Genomic DNA, 18630 nt, shown 5'->3' on the forward strand with positions numbered 1-18630 from the left:
ATATGAGGCATCGTTTATTTATTGTCGGACTAGGTCCAACTATTAATCTTTTTAAGATTATTAGATGCGTGTCATAATATTATAATGGTACTTATAGTAAAATAACTATAGAAGTGTTTTAAGATACGAAATAAGGAAATGTTTTTCATATATTCATCTTACCGTGGACATGTAAAAACTTTCATCAATTTAGAAGTACTTAGCTTTGATTTTTATCAAATTCTGAAGTTTTGGCAGACACTGTACGTGAATTACTTTGGGATAATTAATAAAGAAATACTTTCTAAATAGAGAAAATACTATTATTAAACATGTCTGACATAAATGATGACGAATCTACTTTCGATAAATTGTGAGTTTTGTTCCATATCTCTATGGATTCCAGTTAATTTTTTAAAGCACAATAAGATCGCTGACGATTTTCACTATCGGGAATTTTATTCCGTCTCGAACTTGACTTGACCAAATCTGGGTCTTTTAATTTCAATTTCTCCATCTAAATTTTCTCCAGAACTAGAGGGACTTCCCACACTTTGTTCGTCCATATGCCTCTTCAAATCCATACCAATGTTAGAGTAATGTCCAGTGCTAAAAAATATTAAAAATAAATATTAAAGGCACTATTTATTTTTTTTTTTTTGTAAAATAAAGCAGTAAATAAAGTAAAGAAAGGTACCAAATTTTGGTTTGTTTAATAGAATTTTGTAAGTTTAGGATAAATATCAGACGAATGAAGAAGCCACGCCTTAGTACTTGTATTTTACAACAAAGTTCAAGGGTATACACAATACAGGGTCCATCGAGCAAAAAGACAAAAGAGGGAATCTAATCGTTATGAAAAGGCGACCAAAAAAGTGGCCTCTGATGGCGGACATATCCGGAAATGCGAATGAGCCAAATTTAAATTTTCCGACACTTATTAATAGTAGTTATAAAATAGTTTTCAGAATGTGTCTTAGACGAGAAAATTTTAGTTAAATATTAACGATAACAGTCTAAAATGTGAAACAATTGTTAAAAAACTTCAATATAAATAAGATTTCATGTGACAGTTGGGACAAATAATAACATAACCCAACTAAATTTGATTTCTTAAACAAGGAAAGACTCTCTTTCCTTGTTTAATTTGGCCTCTCAAGATGGCACTTCCTGTCTAACAATATTTTTGCCCCCACTACCTTTACATTCCCTCTTTTGTCTTTTTGCTCGATGACAGGGTCATAAAACTACTCAGCCACGCCTTGAAAATATGGGAGATGGTAATTGATAAACGAATAGATTAAAGGTTAGAAAAATATAGACATACGACCTCCCATGTATCTGAGGTGGACGCGAACGACAGAGAGTTGAAAAAACATACAGAAGTCAAAATACAATATTGCATGCTTAAAAAGTAAATAAAGACAAAAAAGAAAGAAAAAAATCAAACTCAAAGAACCCGAAGAAATGTCTATCAGAGTTTTGACACACATTTCTCCACTTTCAATGTTTCTAGGAGTGTTCCCTTGGCATGGAAAAAACTATTTTATGAGGATAATGCAATAAAAAATAGTAAGCTGCTATAGTATTTAATGAAATTATAAAGCATATCAGCAATAGGATCCAAAACAATGTTTTTCGTTAGTTAAAACAACATTTTTTTTTATCACAAACAGAATGTGGAAAATTATGTGTGTATATTGACTTTAACTGACTAACATGGTGAATCTATAGACAATGATTCTTCATAGCTAGTGAGATGACCGGTAAACCCCACATAAACAAGTGTGCTCAATAATATTTTGCAAAATTTACTTAAAATTAAAGACTAATCACATAATATTTTTCAGCTTGGCTCAGTTGTGTATATGCATATTCTTTTATTATAAGTAAGCCTCCCTCAAGAAATTATTTATAAATTTAATTTATCTAGTCATTGTTAAAAGTATGCCAATATTACGCATATTAAATTACAACTTCCCATTTAAATATTTAATTACTATTTCAGTTATATTAGCTTCAAAACTGGTTAACTTTAGTTACAATACTAAGAAATAGAAGAAGAACTGTCATACTTTAACCTACAATAGCTTGTCAAATTTACCTCTTAGAATCAAGTAGACAACAAAAAACTAGCTTTTTACCAGTGCCTCTCCTAATAAGTGATGTAGTACCACCAAGTGCCCCCTTTTAAATTAATGTCTGTTTTGTCTTTTTAACTATGTTCTGTTTGTCGGTAAGTGTCTTTGATTGTCCTTATTTATTTTAATTTTAATATATCTGACTTCACAATTTTCAACCAAAACAGAAACCAAATTCAATTTATTAAAGTTTGATAATTACAAGTTAAAGTAATTGCACACCCTCATAAATATACATCAACCTTCATTCATTGTCATATAACTGTCCTTTTAATAAAACTTCAATAAATTAACACACATCTCTAAAATACATCTATGGAATAAATGTAAATAACTTTAAATAATATAAAACATCACTTTCATTTAACAAACAATTGCAATGTCTCTCCCCTCAAGAACTTCCCCGCTAATTGTCAAATAGTTATAATAACACCCATCACCAGCAATCCAGTATAGTTTGAACTATGTTTTACAAATCATTACTTAATAATTCTTGTACCGGAATGTAAGTAGTATTTTGGTTATTTACTAATGTATTTTAATTCAATAGATTATCTTATACCAATTTGTAGGTTTTTACTTTGTCTGCTTCATAAATTTTATTCATATTAATAATCACAGACGTAATATTGACATAATTGCTTAATTGTTATCCTTTTTTAAGACAGCATCCTAATGTGGGTTTTTGTAATTTTCAGCATTTAATTACCTGGTACCATTAGACCTGAAGATGCTTAGCAAATTGTAGTAAGCGAAACCGGTCGTTTTGGTGGTAAAATTAAATTGATTGTGAGTAAGTATTATTTTATTTCTTTTTACCTATTTTACATTCTATCTATTTGATAACGTCAAATTTTATCATACAATACGTGATCGGAGCATTACCCACTTTCTGTCACTTTGAAGACGTTTCTGACATATTTCGTATGCTTTAAATGATGACGCACGGGTAAAGAACCACGGACTTAACTGCAGTTCACGACGATTTGGACATAAGAAAAATTTCTGCGAAATGAATCCTCAAATGTTGACCAGAAGCTTGCAAGGACAGAAGCACTGCGTTCTATCTATGCTCGGTTTCAAAAACATGCAAACTTCTTCGGCCTTGTTGTTACTATCGATGAAACTTACATTTCTACGACCCTGAAGCAAAGCATCAATCAATGGAATTGGGACTAGAAGTCCTAATAAATTTCGTGTTCATCAATCTACTGGAAAAATTAATGCTTCAGTTTTTTGGTATTGGATTTTCTGGATAAAGATAGAACAACAACTGTGAATTATTCTACGACGAAAAATTATAGAGGATAGACGCGGAAAAGTGTCTAAAGGTATTTTGTTTTTGCAGAACAATACCCCTGCACACAAACCGCAGCTAATTATGCAAACAATTCCTGATTTAGGATTCATATTACTCGAACGCTTATAAATGTTCTTTGAACGAAAAGGCGATAGGAGCTATGGAAGCCTGGTTTGCAGAGCAAGTTAATTTTTTTTATAAAGGTCTAAAGGCGTTGCAGATTCTTTGTAATAAATGTATCAAATTAATACGAGAGTATGTTGCAATAATAAAATTATTTCAAAATTGTCTGTTTACTGGACTTTGTCAAGGACTTAATCACTAAACTTCATTCACTATACATATTCCCAATTGTCAACAGAAGCACGTGAAAGCCAAACAGGGTCATACTGATGTGTATCATATGATTTTTTAAAATATTTACTTTTGAAACTATTAGTGTAAGAATTTCTTGAAATTTAATCATTAAATCACAATTAAACTAAACTCTAAAAAATAACACGACCAGTAAATAACTTAACAATAACTATAACATAAATATAACACAATATATTAACTTAAAAATCAACACGATACAATTTGAATTTAAACATGCTGGAAGTTTGGATCTGTACCATGAGAATCTGTCTGGCTTAAGGCAATAAATTATATTTAATAGCCTCTTGAGGAATGAGACGGCGAATATCAACACGTGCTCATGTTTACAGATGGAAATTTGCTAAACGAATGAACTTTACTGTTCAGTTTTTTATGTAATGGGGAGTAATTTAATATTTTTATTAGTTTTAAATTGTTATTAGAGTATTATTAGAGTCAGTGAGAAGAGCCATATTGAACAGCTTAACGGCTTAACACTCTATAATTCAAATGTGACATACCTATAAGCATAGTTTGCAGCTTGAACTATAACAGGTTGTGATGAAAATCCTCCTGGAGACATTGACCTTTCTTCAATATTGAATTTTTCTAAAAAAAATCATAGAAGTATATAACACAAAATGTATGTAGTCATCTTATATATACGTTATTACATATAACTAATTATTAAACTAGAGTTTTATGGTCGGTTGCACACAAATTATGTTGCCACTGTGTTATAAACAAACTATTCCTACGTAAGTCGCACTTTTAGACGATTTAATAAAACACGATCTTACATTCAGAAGCCCTGAACGATGTCGCAATAAAAGGAATGAACATTGACTTGCAGAGTTATCTATAAAACATACACTAGTAATGAGTTTTAAGGGGGGTAGGGCTATTTTTCAATATTTTAAACATATGTTACACAAACAGTTAATTTTTGAATACTTGCTTAATATTAATTTGTTTATAACATTAAAACAATATAGTACATTTCAAGAGTATTTTCTGAAGTTTTGGTACAAAAACTTGGAGCTTTAAATGAAGCCAAATTCAGGTTCATGGGACCGGCAAAAAGGGAATTGCTTACCAGCGAGCTTAAAGTTCAACGATTGAATTTTGTCAAAGAACATTGTCAATTCTTGATATCTATTAATAACCATTTTTTCTTCTCTAGAAGCTGTCTGTTTTACACCGGTCGTACTTCAGCCAATTGGCTGGTTTATTGTACATTTTCCATTCTGATATTCAACGCAATATAGACCTTTTATAACCTTCTCAAAACAACAGTAAATTCTGCTGAAGCTACCTTACTGTGTTGAAAGTTCGCCTCTAGGAATCTGATTGGGGTCCTTGAAGTCAAGCACAGTAGTACACCCATACTGTGCCAAGGCTGTAATCACACAGAGTGAGTCAACTCTGTGGGATCCCTTAGGCAACCCTTTTTCCCTTGTTTCATACATCCCATATGCAGAATGGTATTACTTAGACCTCGGAATTGAGGTGCGCAGAAGTCACAGAAGAAATTTTACCATATAAGCCAATTGTGTTACGGATGTCTGGTGATTTGCCGATTGAGTACGGTGTAAGTGTGCATGTGTTGCATGCGTATTTGCGCGCACGTATGGGTGTGTTTTTAATCAACAAATCTATAGTTAATGACATAGGTGCTGCCCCTACGTCATGTTCTTAGTTGATACTTATACCTGTCCTATATATCCATATGATATTCCCTATAATCATTTGGGACGCTCTGTATCGAGGATGAGAACTTCTCCACTTAGCCCTTTCTGCGAGGAGTTCTACTCAATACAGAGCTCCCCAGCAGAGCATTTCCACATCTTTCCCACCAAAAAGCCTTTGTCACCATGATAACACTGTTACAACTTGTGAAGATAAACACTTTACCTAATTTTGAACCATTAGAACTAAAAATTGACAGATATTCAAATCAGACTCAGAAAAAGATGGCAAATAAAGTTAAAAGTAGGTCAAATCTAGCTGCTGCAAAACTAAAATTTTTGTAAAATAATCACAAAAATGATGGCATTTAGAATTAGAATCTTAGTCAACTCTTTCTCCCAAAAGTAACCTCAGCTACATTATGATGATAATACAGCGATAGTAGCATCAGATGAGGACTCAACTATTGAACTAAACTTCAAGCAAGTCTTAACAATATTTGCAATTGATTAAAAAAATGAAGACAAGTCTGCAAAAGTTCCTTTTACTAATTTCAGAGAAACCACTCCACATATATCTTTAAACGGGCAATACTTGCCACAGCAAGAAGACATAAAATATCTTGATCGTAGATTAACCCGGTGAAAACACATTTTCACAAAAAGGAAACAATTGTATCCCCGACTACGTAACACGTATTCATTATTTTGTCGAAAATCAAAACTAGCAATACAACATATATAATACTGATATTAGAGGTGTGCTTATTAGTTCTTTTAGACGAACTAGTTCAAGAGAACTATTTCACAAAAATGAACTATAAGTGATCTAGTTCGCGAAAGAACTATTATTGTAGGACCGAAATCGAAATCCAACCCTAACGTAACTGGTTGGCAGCTGTCTCGTCTTATCATCACACAAGCTCGGCGCCGGCCGCTCGTTTTCTTCGGTTTTCAGTCAGTTTTTCACTACCGTAGAAGTAGTTCGGGTTCGGAACCATTTCTTTCGATCGTATGTTTAGGTTTAAATGTTTTAAATTTATTTCTCAAATGTTTTGCAAATAACATTTTTTTTTTTGCAAAAAATTATTAAGATTTGTTTTTTATTAACCGTTTTAAATATAAATATGGTTCACGTATAATTTATTTTTATATTTACGTATATTTAAACTCATAGGTATATATAATTAGGTTATTTCTAAAAGAACCTTTACAAAAAAAAATCAGTGAATTTTCTATGTCAGTGAACATTAAATAACACATTTTCATTCTCACTTTTACATAAAATTATATGTAAAAAATAAAAAATATAAAAAATGCATCAATCATTTTAACTACAACTAAAAATTTTTATTTCAAAATTACAATACAAGAAACAACAAAGCATGGCAACGTCCAAGCCAATGCATGGGCATAAGATCCGAACGATTATGACATTAAGATAAGACTGTTTATGTTATTGTCACATTCATAAGAATTATTATCTGTTATCTGAGGCTAATCGGCATTTCTTTTTTTAAACTAGTCAGTCCACCCCATTCACAAAATAATAAATATATGATCTCATTCATTCATTATTTTCTTCTTTAGAAGTTGAGACACAATTTATAATGCAAATCGTTCGCAGTGAACTAGTTCTATGAAAATTAATGAACTACTTCAGTTGAAAGAATCATTCATTTGAACTATTTCGGATGGTGAACTACACATCTCTAACTGATATGCAAAACTACCCTAAAAACCCGTCTGAGCTTATGGTATCAAATTTTGGAGAACTGCATTAAGGTTTAGTATCAATAAACTAGAAAAATTTCAGTTCTAAAGTAGTCAGGATGTTAACTAACACTCCTTCTTCTTATTATAGAATCAACAACAAGAAGATTCTCACAAAATGTTTCTTGTTGAAAATAATTATGTATACAGAATTTCTTTGCCACAATATTTCGAATTTTTAAATCTTTATCTGCGATTGCATATTTAATAAAAAAAAAAACTATTTTCGGTTCCAAAAAATTTCAGCATTGTTTCCACACGATGATTTTATTTACAAATAACTAAAATCAATATTCCCGGTGCAACGAGGAAATAGTATAACTTTTGTCTTACTCTCTTATTTTACTCATCTTGTGCGGATATACAACAGGTCTCAATATTAAAAATTGGCCGATTTACACGTACAGTTTTACTAACCGTAGTCTTATAAACTCCGCCAAAGTCTCAAATGGTATTAAAAAGAACATGTTGGATAAAAATTTGACTGGGATATGTTAAAATGTTTTCAATTTATGTATACATATTTTGTACTGTGTCCTTTGACAATCGAACACGAGAAAAAGTCTTCATTATCCCATTCTTTAAAATGATTTTGTGTGTTGAAATATTTTGGAAGTATTATTTCTAAATACAATTTATATATAGTATTTTTCACATAAAAATGCGTGCACGTCATTCAAGATTTACGACGTCAGAACCCCACAGCGTTGCCAAAACATCAGAATAGATAGTAAGTGAGGAATTTTTAAAATGTCAACTATTTGTCAAACTATTATATTAACAGTAAATACACTTAGTTTTAACATTACTGCAACACACTAAAATACATAAGAAAACACTTTAACATTTTAACACAAAATTATATATTCTAAATTTGAAACTTACCACTTTTAGAGCATTAATAATAAAAACGTCCCGCCATTATTTCTTGTTCAAAATAATCTATGTTATATGAAAGCTTATTAGCTTTCTACAGACTATTTTTAGTTGTTTTGGCATAGCACAATCAGAATCCACAACAATAATTAGTTTTTAAAGCTATTTATCTAAATTTAATATGTATTTCTAGATACAATTTATTAATATATTATGATCAAATTGTGTAAGAAATCAAAACATAAACAAAATTCTTACTCTAAAAAAGCGGCAACAATTTAAACAATTTTACCACACGCTGAACTGTCAAAAAATGTAAGTATTCCCATATCAGTTGCGTACTTTTAATATATTTAATTAAAATTATTTTATTTTGTGGAATATTAGACTTAAAAAGTTATTTCATACAATTTATATTAGTAATAATAACAAATGTTTTTGGTTATTTAATCAATATAATTCTAAAATTCCCAATATAATGATGATTACATTTTTCTGATTATTATACCATGTTGACGCCTATGAAAGATCGAGCAGTTCCGTATGGGTTTCGTATTATTAGCTGTGTTAGGAAAATTTGAACTCTAAGGTTGACGTTCTGGAAATTTTAAATATAAGTGACGTCACTTTATATAAATTGTGACGTGCACGCATTTTTATATGAAAAATACTATAATTCTATCAATTTACTAATTAAAATGTAAGTGCGAATCAAAATATACCTTCTCTATATTCTTGTCCATTGGAAGTAGTAACTTCTGTAATATTGTCAACAGGGTGAGGCAACAATAATCTAGCCTTAGTGGCACCTACCAATGCAGACATTTGTTGATGACCTATCATACCTCCAGAGCCAGCATATGCGGTGACCGGATTACCGGGACTTCCTGGTGCCGACTGACTGATATCAACAAGGTGCTCCATCGTAGGAGAGCCTTCCCTCGATAAACACTCTGGCGTCATTATGTCCGACATACTAACGTGTGAAGGAGAAGCAGGGGCACTTCTACAATGTTAAAAATATTATTAGCATAGATGTATAAATGTGTATAAATATTAATATGTGTAAATACTTTAAGTGTACAATCTTAATTTCAAAATATACTGATTGACCACAAATCTCTTAGATAAAAGGTTGCTCTGTTATGAGATACAGGGTGCTTTATTGAAATATTTGAAAATAAACAAAAATTTCTTTATACTTTGTAGAAGGTTCAAGTAGTTTAAAACACATGAAATGATAAAAGAAACGCTTGCTATCGCCATAGGAGTATGGCGATGCACGGAAATAGTTATCTATTTCTACATTTTGCGCCACTAGCAAAATTGTAAATTTAGTAAATTTTTCAATTCCTCAATATCTTCCACATAAATGTATTCTCTACATAAAATGGTGGTTTTGTATTATAGTTTAAATGACTATCGTTACAAAACAAGAATACATTATTTATGTACAAACTGCCGAAAAATAAAAAAATATATAATAAAATAATAACTTCGCAGTGGCGTACAATATAGAAATAAATAACACTTTCGGTGCACTGACTTTACGCCTGTGGAGCGATAAATTCTTTCTAAACCTATCTATTTTTATAAAAGATATTATATCCATAATATTTACTATTTCTTTATACTTCTCGAAATTAAAAAAGAGGGTGTTTCAAAAAGGAATGTCATAAATTAAATCACGCATTCCGGGGACAAAATAAATTGATTGAATCCAACTTACCTTAGTACAAAAGTGTACACAAAAAAAGTTGCAGTCCTTTGAAGTTACAAAATAAAAATTGTTTTTTTACATAATCTCCTAAACTACTTGACATTTTGAAATAAAAATGGACACGTTATTTTCGTGTTCTGAAAGCACTTTTCATACAAAAGAAACAACAAAATCTAAGCGCACAGAAAAATTTTAATGGGGGTGTGCAGCCCTAAATTCACCCCAACTTTTGAGTACGTTCAAATCAAATGAATTTTGTAGCATCATTATTAGTTTAACACACTATTTTTAAAACATTTTTGACTCCTATCTTTTTTTTAAACAGTTTTTATCGAGTTACAGCCCTTTACATTAACCTTAAATAAATAGCTTAAATGAATTCACAAGTACAAAAAATGTCTATAACCTCTATAAATATGATATTACAATAAATGTTCAAAATGACCCACATTTTCTTCAATACACATTCGGTATCGTTTTTATAAAGAAAACCGAATGCGCTGAAAAATCATATTTTTCTGGCGAAATTGATTTGCAGCTTCAATTATTCTAACCTTCAATTGTTGTTCGTCCTCTATTGTTACAGAATACACTTTCTCTTTCATAAACCCCCAAAAGCAAAAGTCCATGGGGTTAAGACCTGGACTTCTGCGTGGCCAAGAAATAGGTGCGTCATGACCCCTTCCAATCTACCGACCAGGATACTGCCTGCAAAGGTATTCCCGAACTTCATTACTGTAATGCGGTGGAGCGCCATCTTGTAGAAACCACATATTTTGCCTTATTGCAATATTCACTTCTTCCAAATACTCTTGTAAATCGTTTGCCAAGAAATGCAAATAATTATCACCATTTAAATTGTTGGGAAGAAATATTGGGCCTATTAGATTGTTATCCAGTATCCACAATTCCTACCCTAAACATTAACTTTGAAAGTCCTTTGGTGATGAGTCGTTTTTTTGGCGTGAGGATTTTCGTCGGCCCAAATGTGCTCGTTATGATGGTTTGTTATTCCATTTCTACTGAAGGTAGCCTCGTCGGTAAACAAAATATTTCTAATAAAATTAACATTTCGAGTGTTTTCCATTAACAACCAATCGCAAAATCCAATCCTTTTAGGATAATCTTCAACCAATAACTCTTGAATCGTTGTTAAGTGATAGAGTTTAAGCAGCTGATCCTTCAAACGCCTCCAAGCCCTTACGTGAGGAACATTTAGTTGAGCAGCTATTACCCGTGTACTTGTTCCAGGGACTTCTTCAATGATTTATAAAATGTATTTATCAGTTGCATCCATTATTGGACGACCACTATTGCCAGCAACTTGCGGTTGAAATGTACCCGTTTCCCGTAAACGACGATCAATGGTCAGAAATAATCGTCTATCGGGTGTATTTCGATTGGGATATTTTACAAGGGCAACGCCTTGCGGCTGCTGCATTATTTCCTTGACATTCACCTACGATATTCCCGATAGTTTATTGAAATCATAATTTAATCTGATCCAACTTACCCAAAATTAAATACATATCTGCCATTTCATGAAATGTGTGGGCCATTGTAATATCAAAATTTTTAATATTAATCTTATTCACACAATAAATGATAGCTTCAAATTATTGACTATTATTGATGGAACTGTTTGTAATTATTGTATCCGTAGAAACTAATTGTAATTTTATGGCCAACTAGGAAAAAACTAGTTTTTCGAAAAAGTGATAAGAGGCAAAAAAGTTTTAAAAATAATGTGTTAAACTAATGATGCCACAAAATTCATTTGATCCACAAAATTCATTTGATTTGAACGTACTCAAAAGTTTAGGCGGATCGCTGCTGACCAAAGACAACAATGTCAACGAAGAAATTAAAAGAAGAATAGTGCTTGCCAATAAGTGCTATTATGGCTTGAGGAAACATATGGCCCCAAAACTACCCAGAAAAATTAAAGTTACCATAATTATATAAAACACTAATAAGGCCAGTGTTAACATACGTGTCTGAAACGTGGTCTCTTACACACAACGACCAAGAATTCCTTAAAGGTTTGGAGAGAAAAATTCTAAGGAAAATATATGGAGGACTCCAAGAACAGGGTTTGTGGCGTAGACGCTACAACTTTGATTTATATAGAAGTTTTGGGGAATCTGACGTTGTAAAATGTATTAAATTAGCACGCCTTCGATGGATAGGACATGTAATTAGGCGAGATGAAGATGCAACGATCAGAAAAATTTTCGACCGAAGAGGACCAGTGGGAAGACGGGCCAGAGGAAGACCATAACTTAGGTATCAAGATAGACATAGAGGATGATCTAAAATCCATCGGAGTTTAAGCATGGAGAAGAGTTGTCAGAGACAGGGGCGAATGGAAGATTGTTCTGAAGAAGGTTTTGGCTCATAACGAGCTGTAATGCCACTGATGATGATGATGAGGTCCTAAGACAAAAAAGATGCAACTTACAGGTTTCTTTGTTGTTACCAGCAATTAGATATATCAAACTATATGTGATGACTTGAATTTAAAACTTTAAGACCAGACAACGTGTTGCCGGTTCTACAAAATTTTATTAAGTACAGTTATAGACATAGAGTCCTTTTTACTTAATTATTTATTTATATATTATTACTTTTTTTCAGGAATGGCAAACAACCCTTATTTTAAAACTAATAACTAATACATTTATATATTAAAAAAATATTTCCTTACTATCTTTCTAAGAGCACCAGAAAAGCATTTTCATAGGAATTTTGGAACATATATCTAACAACCTTGATTTGAAAGCCAGTTTGTTTGATGAGCTTTAATAGCGTCATTTAATTTGTTTGGAAAACGTATAACAATAATTGGCAGAAGCTTGGTAAGAAGTAAAAAATTAAAAAATTATGGCCTTTTTGGCTAGTGATAAGTCCACAAGTTTTATGAAAATATAATAAACTATAATTACCTGGAACTTAAACCAAATGGTGCTCGGAAACACGAGACGCCTCGCTGTCTCCTTCTTCTAAATGCCTGTTCAATTAATTTCGATTCAGACTGAGGATCAATTCTCCAAAACGAACCTTTACCTGGTTCTTCTTGACTTCTTGGTACCTAAAATTATTAAAAATCATTTCAGAAATGCTATATCTGGAAGGGTTTGTAGAGATGGATATGCACTAGTTTTTATTTGGACTGGAAGAATTGTATGTTGTAACAGTTGAATTTGCCGGAGCGTGCCTATTGTACGGATGTAGTGTTCATTTTTTTTTGTTTGTTCTAAAATACCAAACTTTACTAAGAAAACCTGAGGTTTATTAATTTTTATATCTTTACCGTATTTGTCTTATGCATTTTTGGGCAATTTTTGTCCACACAATTTACATGATTTAACTTGGCAAATTTGGAATCGATATTACCTGGAAATATAATCAAAGAATATAGAGACGCATATAGAAGGACAGTTCAAATGGGTGATTTGGTTACCTTATTATACTTCAAAACAATCCTTAAGAGCGTAGGCGCAAAATTTCGGGACAATGCTTTTTAAATGCAATGATTTTTTTCAAATCCTGAGAAAACTAACAAATATTTTTGAAAAATTTAAACGCAGAATGAAAGATTACATTATTACCGAGGGCCGAAAGTCCCTTAGAATAAACAAAAAGTTTTTTTGAATGAGATATTTTAAATTAAAAATCACACTAAATTTTTCTTTTTTTTTTCACCCCTGTAACTTATTAAAATAAACATTATAGAAGTTTTCAGGGACTTTTGGCCCTCAGTAATAATGTATTCTTTCATTCTGCATTTAAATTTTTCAAAAATACTTATTAGTTTTTTTAGAATGGAATACGAGGACGACTGCACAAACTCAAATCGTGTCCGTCAGCTTAAAACCATCATGAAATATATCGTTAGGGGAAAGTGGGAAAGGAGTACGAACGGAGATATTTATTTAACTTATGCATCCACGCGTTTTATCACAAATTAAAAAAAGTTGTCCTACATCAATTAGAGACGAACTTACGTTACTTTTTTTGTAAATCCATGGCTTGTTTTTTTTTATAACAATTTGTAACGTTATAAACGTCACACGTTTGTTATTTTTCTTTTAATAATTATTTTGTTTCAATTACTTTTGATTTTATTCGTTTATTAACTTTATCTTTTATTTAACTATTTTTATTCTAAAAATAGTTGGCGTCCAATTTTTTATTCAACTCTTCAATCAACTAGATATCCTATTTAATATTTATTTTTCATTTTCCATCTTCATTTATTTCAGTTATATTTGCTGTATTTGACTTCAGTCTGTTCTACGTCACAGATTTCTATGCCTCACTTCAATAGACTGAGCTCTGTCATGTCACTTATCTGTCATTGTCATTGCCACAATTCCTAATCCTATATTTTTTTAAATATTTTCTTCTTTTGGTTATTTCGTTTCGAATGTTGGCGATCATTCTGGCTATATTATTTTATTAACTGATGCTTTAAATAGATTAGTTGTTGTTGTGGAGAACCATTTCCTCAGGTTTTTTAACCATGATATTCTTCTTCTCCCAATTCCTCGCTTTCCGAATACTTTGCCTTGAAGGATTATTTTCAGTAATCTGTATTTAGTGCCGTTTCTCATTATATATGCTAGATATTCTAACTTTCTCCTTTTAATGGTATACATCAACCTCTCTTTCTAAATATCGTTTATCTATAAAAGGCATGCTTCAGTTGAAAATTCATTTTACATATTAAATCTTTTTTTGCGGTAAGTTATATTTAATATTTAACCAATATCTGCGTTTTTATAATTTGATTTGATTTTTTTTATAAATGCATACATAACCTCCTCTTCCGCACATGTTTCTTTTAACTTTATAATTCGTCCCATATGCAGTTAGTATATCTTTATTATAATTTAACTAATTAATCTAATAATAATTATATCCATTTTATCGTTGCCAATTTGCTATTTTGTATTTAATATTGTAATTATTTTAAATTTTCATATGGCAAGGAAATATTTTAAAATTTATGCAGTGGCTAACACATGGTTAATTTTTTTTTTGCAAAATCAATTTCTCCTGTTCTGCCTTGTTGGGTGGAACTTTATAAAAGCCTTGTGGTGCACCACACACATTGGATGACAACTTCAGCAGATATGCAGAGCCGAATAGCTGATCGGAAATAAAACGGGCTCGATCCCGGCATCTACATTCTGCTATCCTCTGAAGCCAACATCAGCAAATAACCACTACATTTTGCAATCATTTGAAGCCAACAAGCTATGCAGTGATGCCATAAGTATCATTTTATATTTACTTATAGGCAAGATTTGTTTTGTTTAATTTTATTAAAATTTCAATTTTTATATTTATTCGTGTATAATAAATATGATTATTTAATATCTTGGTTTATTTGTCCCAGCCAAACTAATTTTTCATCTTTAGTTCTAAGATAAGACTACTTACTTAGATAAGATACTTCTCACACCTCAGAGATTGAGCTATACGAGGCCTAACAATTGACTCCCAAAGAAAGTTATGAGTTTTATTGTTCTACATTGGCTCCCAACTTTCGTTATGACTCCCAATGGGTAACAAGGTAGATATATTGGTACCCATTGACACCCGATGTTTATGATGGGTCGTTCAAAGGTTACAAATTAAAAAACCTAATTAGCGGCATTTGCAAGATCAAGAACTAAATACAAAATTTGAAAAATATTGCCTTTGACCAGAGTCGTCTAAAAACCTCCAAAACGTAGAACCCACTGCAGGAAACAGAGGTTTTGGTTATTGAGGTCCATAAAACTCAAAAAAACTTTTCAGATATCTGACCGGGTCAAAGTCCCCAAAAGTTTACTTTTTACCTTATTTCTGTGGAATATAACTATTAATCGACTATTTTTTATAGTACCTCAATAATATTCTCAAAGAATATGTGGTCGGTATATTGACATTTGAAAAATGAGATTTTAAGTTTTCCATTTTTCTTATATCACGATTTTTATAAAAAATTATAAATATTATCGGCTGACCGCGGAAAAGATAAAAGTGACAACTTACAACCTTCCATAAAGATGTTAGTCCGCCAATGAACAAGTAGAACTACTTATGGCGGGAAAGGCAAAGCATAAGAAGTATGATATAATAAAATTTATAACAGTAGTTCAAATACCCATACGAGCGTAGCATTGCTCAGAGCCAGCAAAAATTGACAGAGTACACCCCTACTATTACCAACCTTAATTGGAGACGGTATAAAAAGAAGGTTTTATATACAGTAGTAGCAAACACCTACAGCATACATGCAGGAAATCCAATTTTCTATACCTAATAAAATATGCTATCAAAATGAAAAAATACTTATTTTACGAATAAGAATGTAAACAACTACATTAATTTGAACTCACCTTAATAAAGTATCTGTTAAGACTAAGGTTATGTCTAATTGAGTTTTGCCAACCCTTGTCGGCTGTACGATAGTAAGGATAGTGCTTTGTTATATAACTATATATTCCAGATAAGGTAAGCTGCTTATCGGGTGCACTTGCTATTGCTTGTACTATAAGCTGCGCATAAGAATATGGCGGCTTTGAATCATCTTTACTGCTACTACTTGCTCCGTATGGTACTTCGCTTACCACAACGGAAGGCATCTAAAAAAGAAATATAAAAAATTAAGCACTTAAATGAACATTCTCCAATACTTTTGTTATATATTTATTTACTAATTCATAGGATCATGATGAATTAATTTCACGTTAAGCCGCATTAAATTCGCGTTAATCATAATGAATACCGTTAGTTGCGTTATATTTTCTCCCATATTCTATCAAAAACGTATGTCGTCACATTTTTCAGCAAATCTTTACTCCTTATAAGCAAACTAAATTAGCAATATTTAAAGCTTGTATTATACATAGAGTTGGATAATCACATAATTAAACAATATCAGAATTAGGATTTACTGCGCATTAAAATAATTATTTAAAACATTGTAGTTATCAAATTACTGACATTTATGAAGTTAAGCTACATTATAAGAGCCCAAAATACCTGGTCTAATGCAAATGTATTTTAGGAAGAAAAAACCTGCTAAAATGGTTTTAACAAAAAATGATTACCCATTGTCATTTACAAACAAAGAAATTCACAAGATTGGAGAAAGGAAACAACAAAACACCATAAGCAATCCAAAAACGCTCATTGGAAGGTATTTAAAGATGACAACAATACCATAATGTAAATGGCTTGTCAGATAAATTAAAGAGGATAGGAAATAAGTACAACACAACAACAATCAAAACAACAAACACACAGATCTATTCAAAAGCAAACTTAATAACATACAAGAGAGGTCAAAGAACTGCACAGATAAAATACCCCGTTGATTGAAACAACTTTTATGAGGAAGAAACCATAAGACTGCCAAGTGTCAGGATACAAGAGCATGAAACATACACCAAAAGCAGAACTTCGATAAATCACAGATATGCAAACATGCCTGACACATAGTACAATGTAAAGAGGCATTAATAATCATGAAAGCAACAGAAAATAAAAAGAGAAACATCAAGAAACAGCTTTCATCCTACTTATTGAAGAAAAATGTGTAGCAAACCCATCAGCAGAATGTAACAGGCTCTGATTACCAATACTGAAATATGAAGTAACCAACAGGAATATATCAACATTAGCGGATTGAAAGTCAGATACACTGCGTCTACAATTATACAATACACAATACATAATCAAAGAATACATAGATATACAAAACGATCAGAGTTTGATATCATCCTTAGGTTACAAACACCACAATCAGAATTTACAACTAAAATCATGGCTATTTGCCTACAAGATCGAGGGCAAGTAAGTCATCTGTAAATTTAGAAAATAATAACCGCCAAACAGCTATTGGTGATAATAACAACTCACTATTTTAAAATATCCAAAACCGACACATCCAATAACAATTATAAAATGTAAATTCCATTACAATCAGTTGTGGGTTAATCCTATATAAACATAATATTTAATTTGCCACAAGAAAACAGTTTCAGAACATTTTTAATAATCGAAAAAACATGGAACAGTTTCGAGCAATTGTTTAGTTTCGTTTCGATTGAAAAAAAAAATGGGTCCATCTATGATCTAAAAACTGAATTTCGTGATGTAAGATTTGGTCAAGCACAAATCTGATTCCTAAGTTTACTCGGTGCGCTGATCTCAGTCCCAACTGCCTAGTTAATTTAGTAATTATTTCTTGCTACCTTGCACAAATTTTGACCGACTTGCAGTGGCTGGAAATACTATACAACCAAGCATACGTACTCATGATACTGCGTTTACTACTTTATGTATTGTGTGGTAGGGTAGCACGATTTGTCGTTTCATTGCGTTTCTTGTTTTTATTCTTCACTGTATTTCCCAGATTAATGCATTCCGTCCGTAGCCCGCAATAAGAAAGCTATGCTTAGAAAAATATATTCACATGCCTCTATCATACATATTAACAAAATAATACTGCCTAAAACAGCATCAATTAAAACAAAAGTTTATTTTTGAAATTATAGTTTATAGATTAGTATTTATAAATGGAAAGCTTTTCATGAAAATACATGAATATGCACTCCCAATATTTATGATTATTCTTCGTTTTTTAATGGAGTAAGTCTGCAACAGTAAGTTTATTTGAGCTATTAATAGTGTGAGGTAGGAATTTTTGTGTTGTGTGTTTCCGGCAATGAATCTCTCAAAATATTCCCTAGCAGAGCGAATGAACTATATCAAGAATTTAAATTTGGTTTCTTGTTG

At 31.5% G+C, this 18630-nt stretch overlaps 1 protein-coding gene across 1 annotated transcript in view; it reads right to left on the minus strand.

Annotated features, from left to right (window-relative positions):
• Positions 1-280: 280 nt before the first annotated feature.
• Positions 281-18630, minus strand: part of FoxK (forkhead box K) — an 86393-nt gene continuing 68043 nt past the window's right edge. Inside the window, exons 4-8 of the mRNA XM_072536862.1 lie at positions 16227-16472; positions 12780-12925; positions 8837-9120; positions 4299-4386; positions 281-588 (exon numbers count right to left, since the gene is read on the minus strand). Of these exons, the coding sequence (XP_072392963.1) occupies positions 438-588; positions 4299-4386; positions 8837-9120; positions 12780-12925; positions 16227-16472 (915 nt within the window). The 3' untranslated portion in view covers positions 281-437. The remainder of the gene's footprint in view (positions 589-4298; positions 4387-8836; positions 9121-12779; positions 12926-16226; positions 16473-18630) is intronic.

Source organism: Diabrotica undecimpunctata, chromosome 7, assembly GCF_040954645.1.
Source record: "Diabrotica undecimpunctata isolate CICGRU chromosome 7, icDiaUnde3, whole genome shotgun sequence".
Taxonomy (NCBI): domain Eukaryota; kingdom Metazoa; phylum Arthropoda; class Insecta; order Coleoptera; family Chrysomelidae; genus Diabrotica; species Diabrotica undecimpunctata.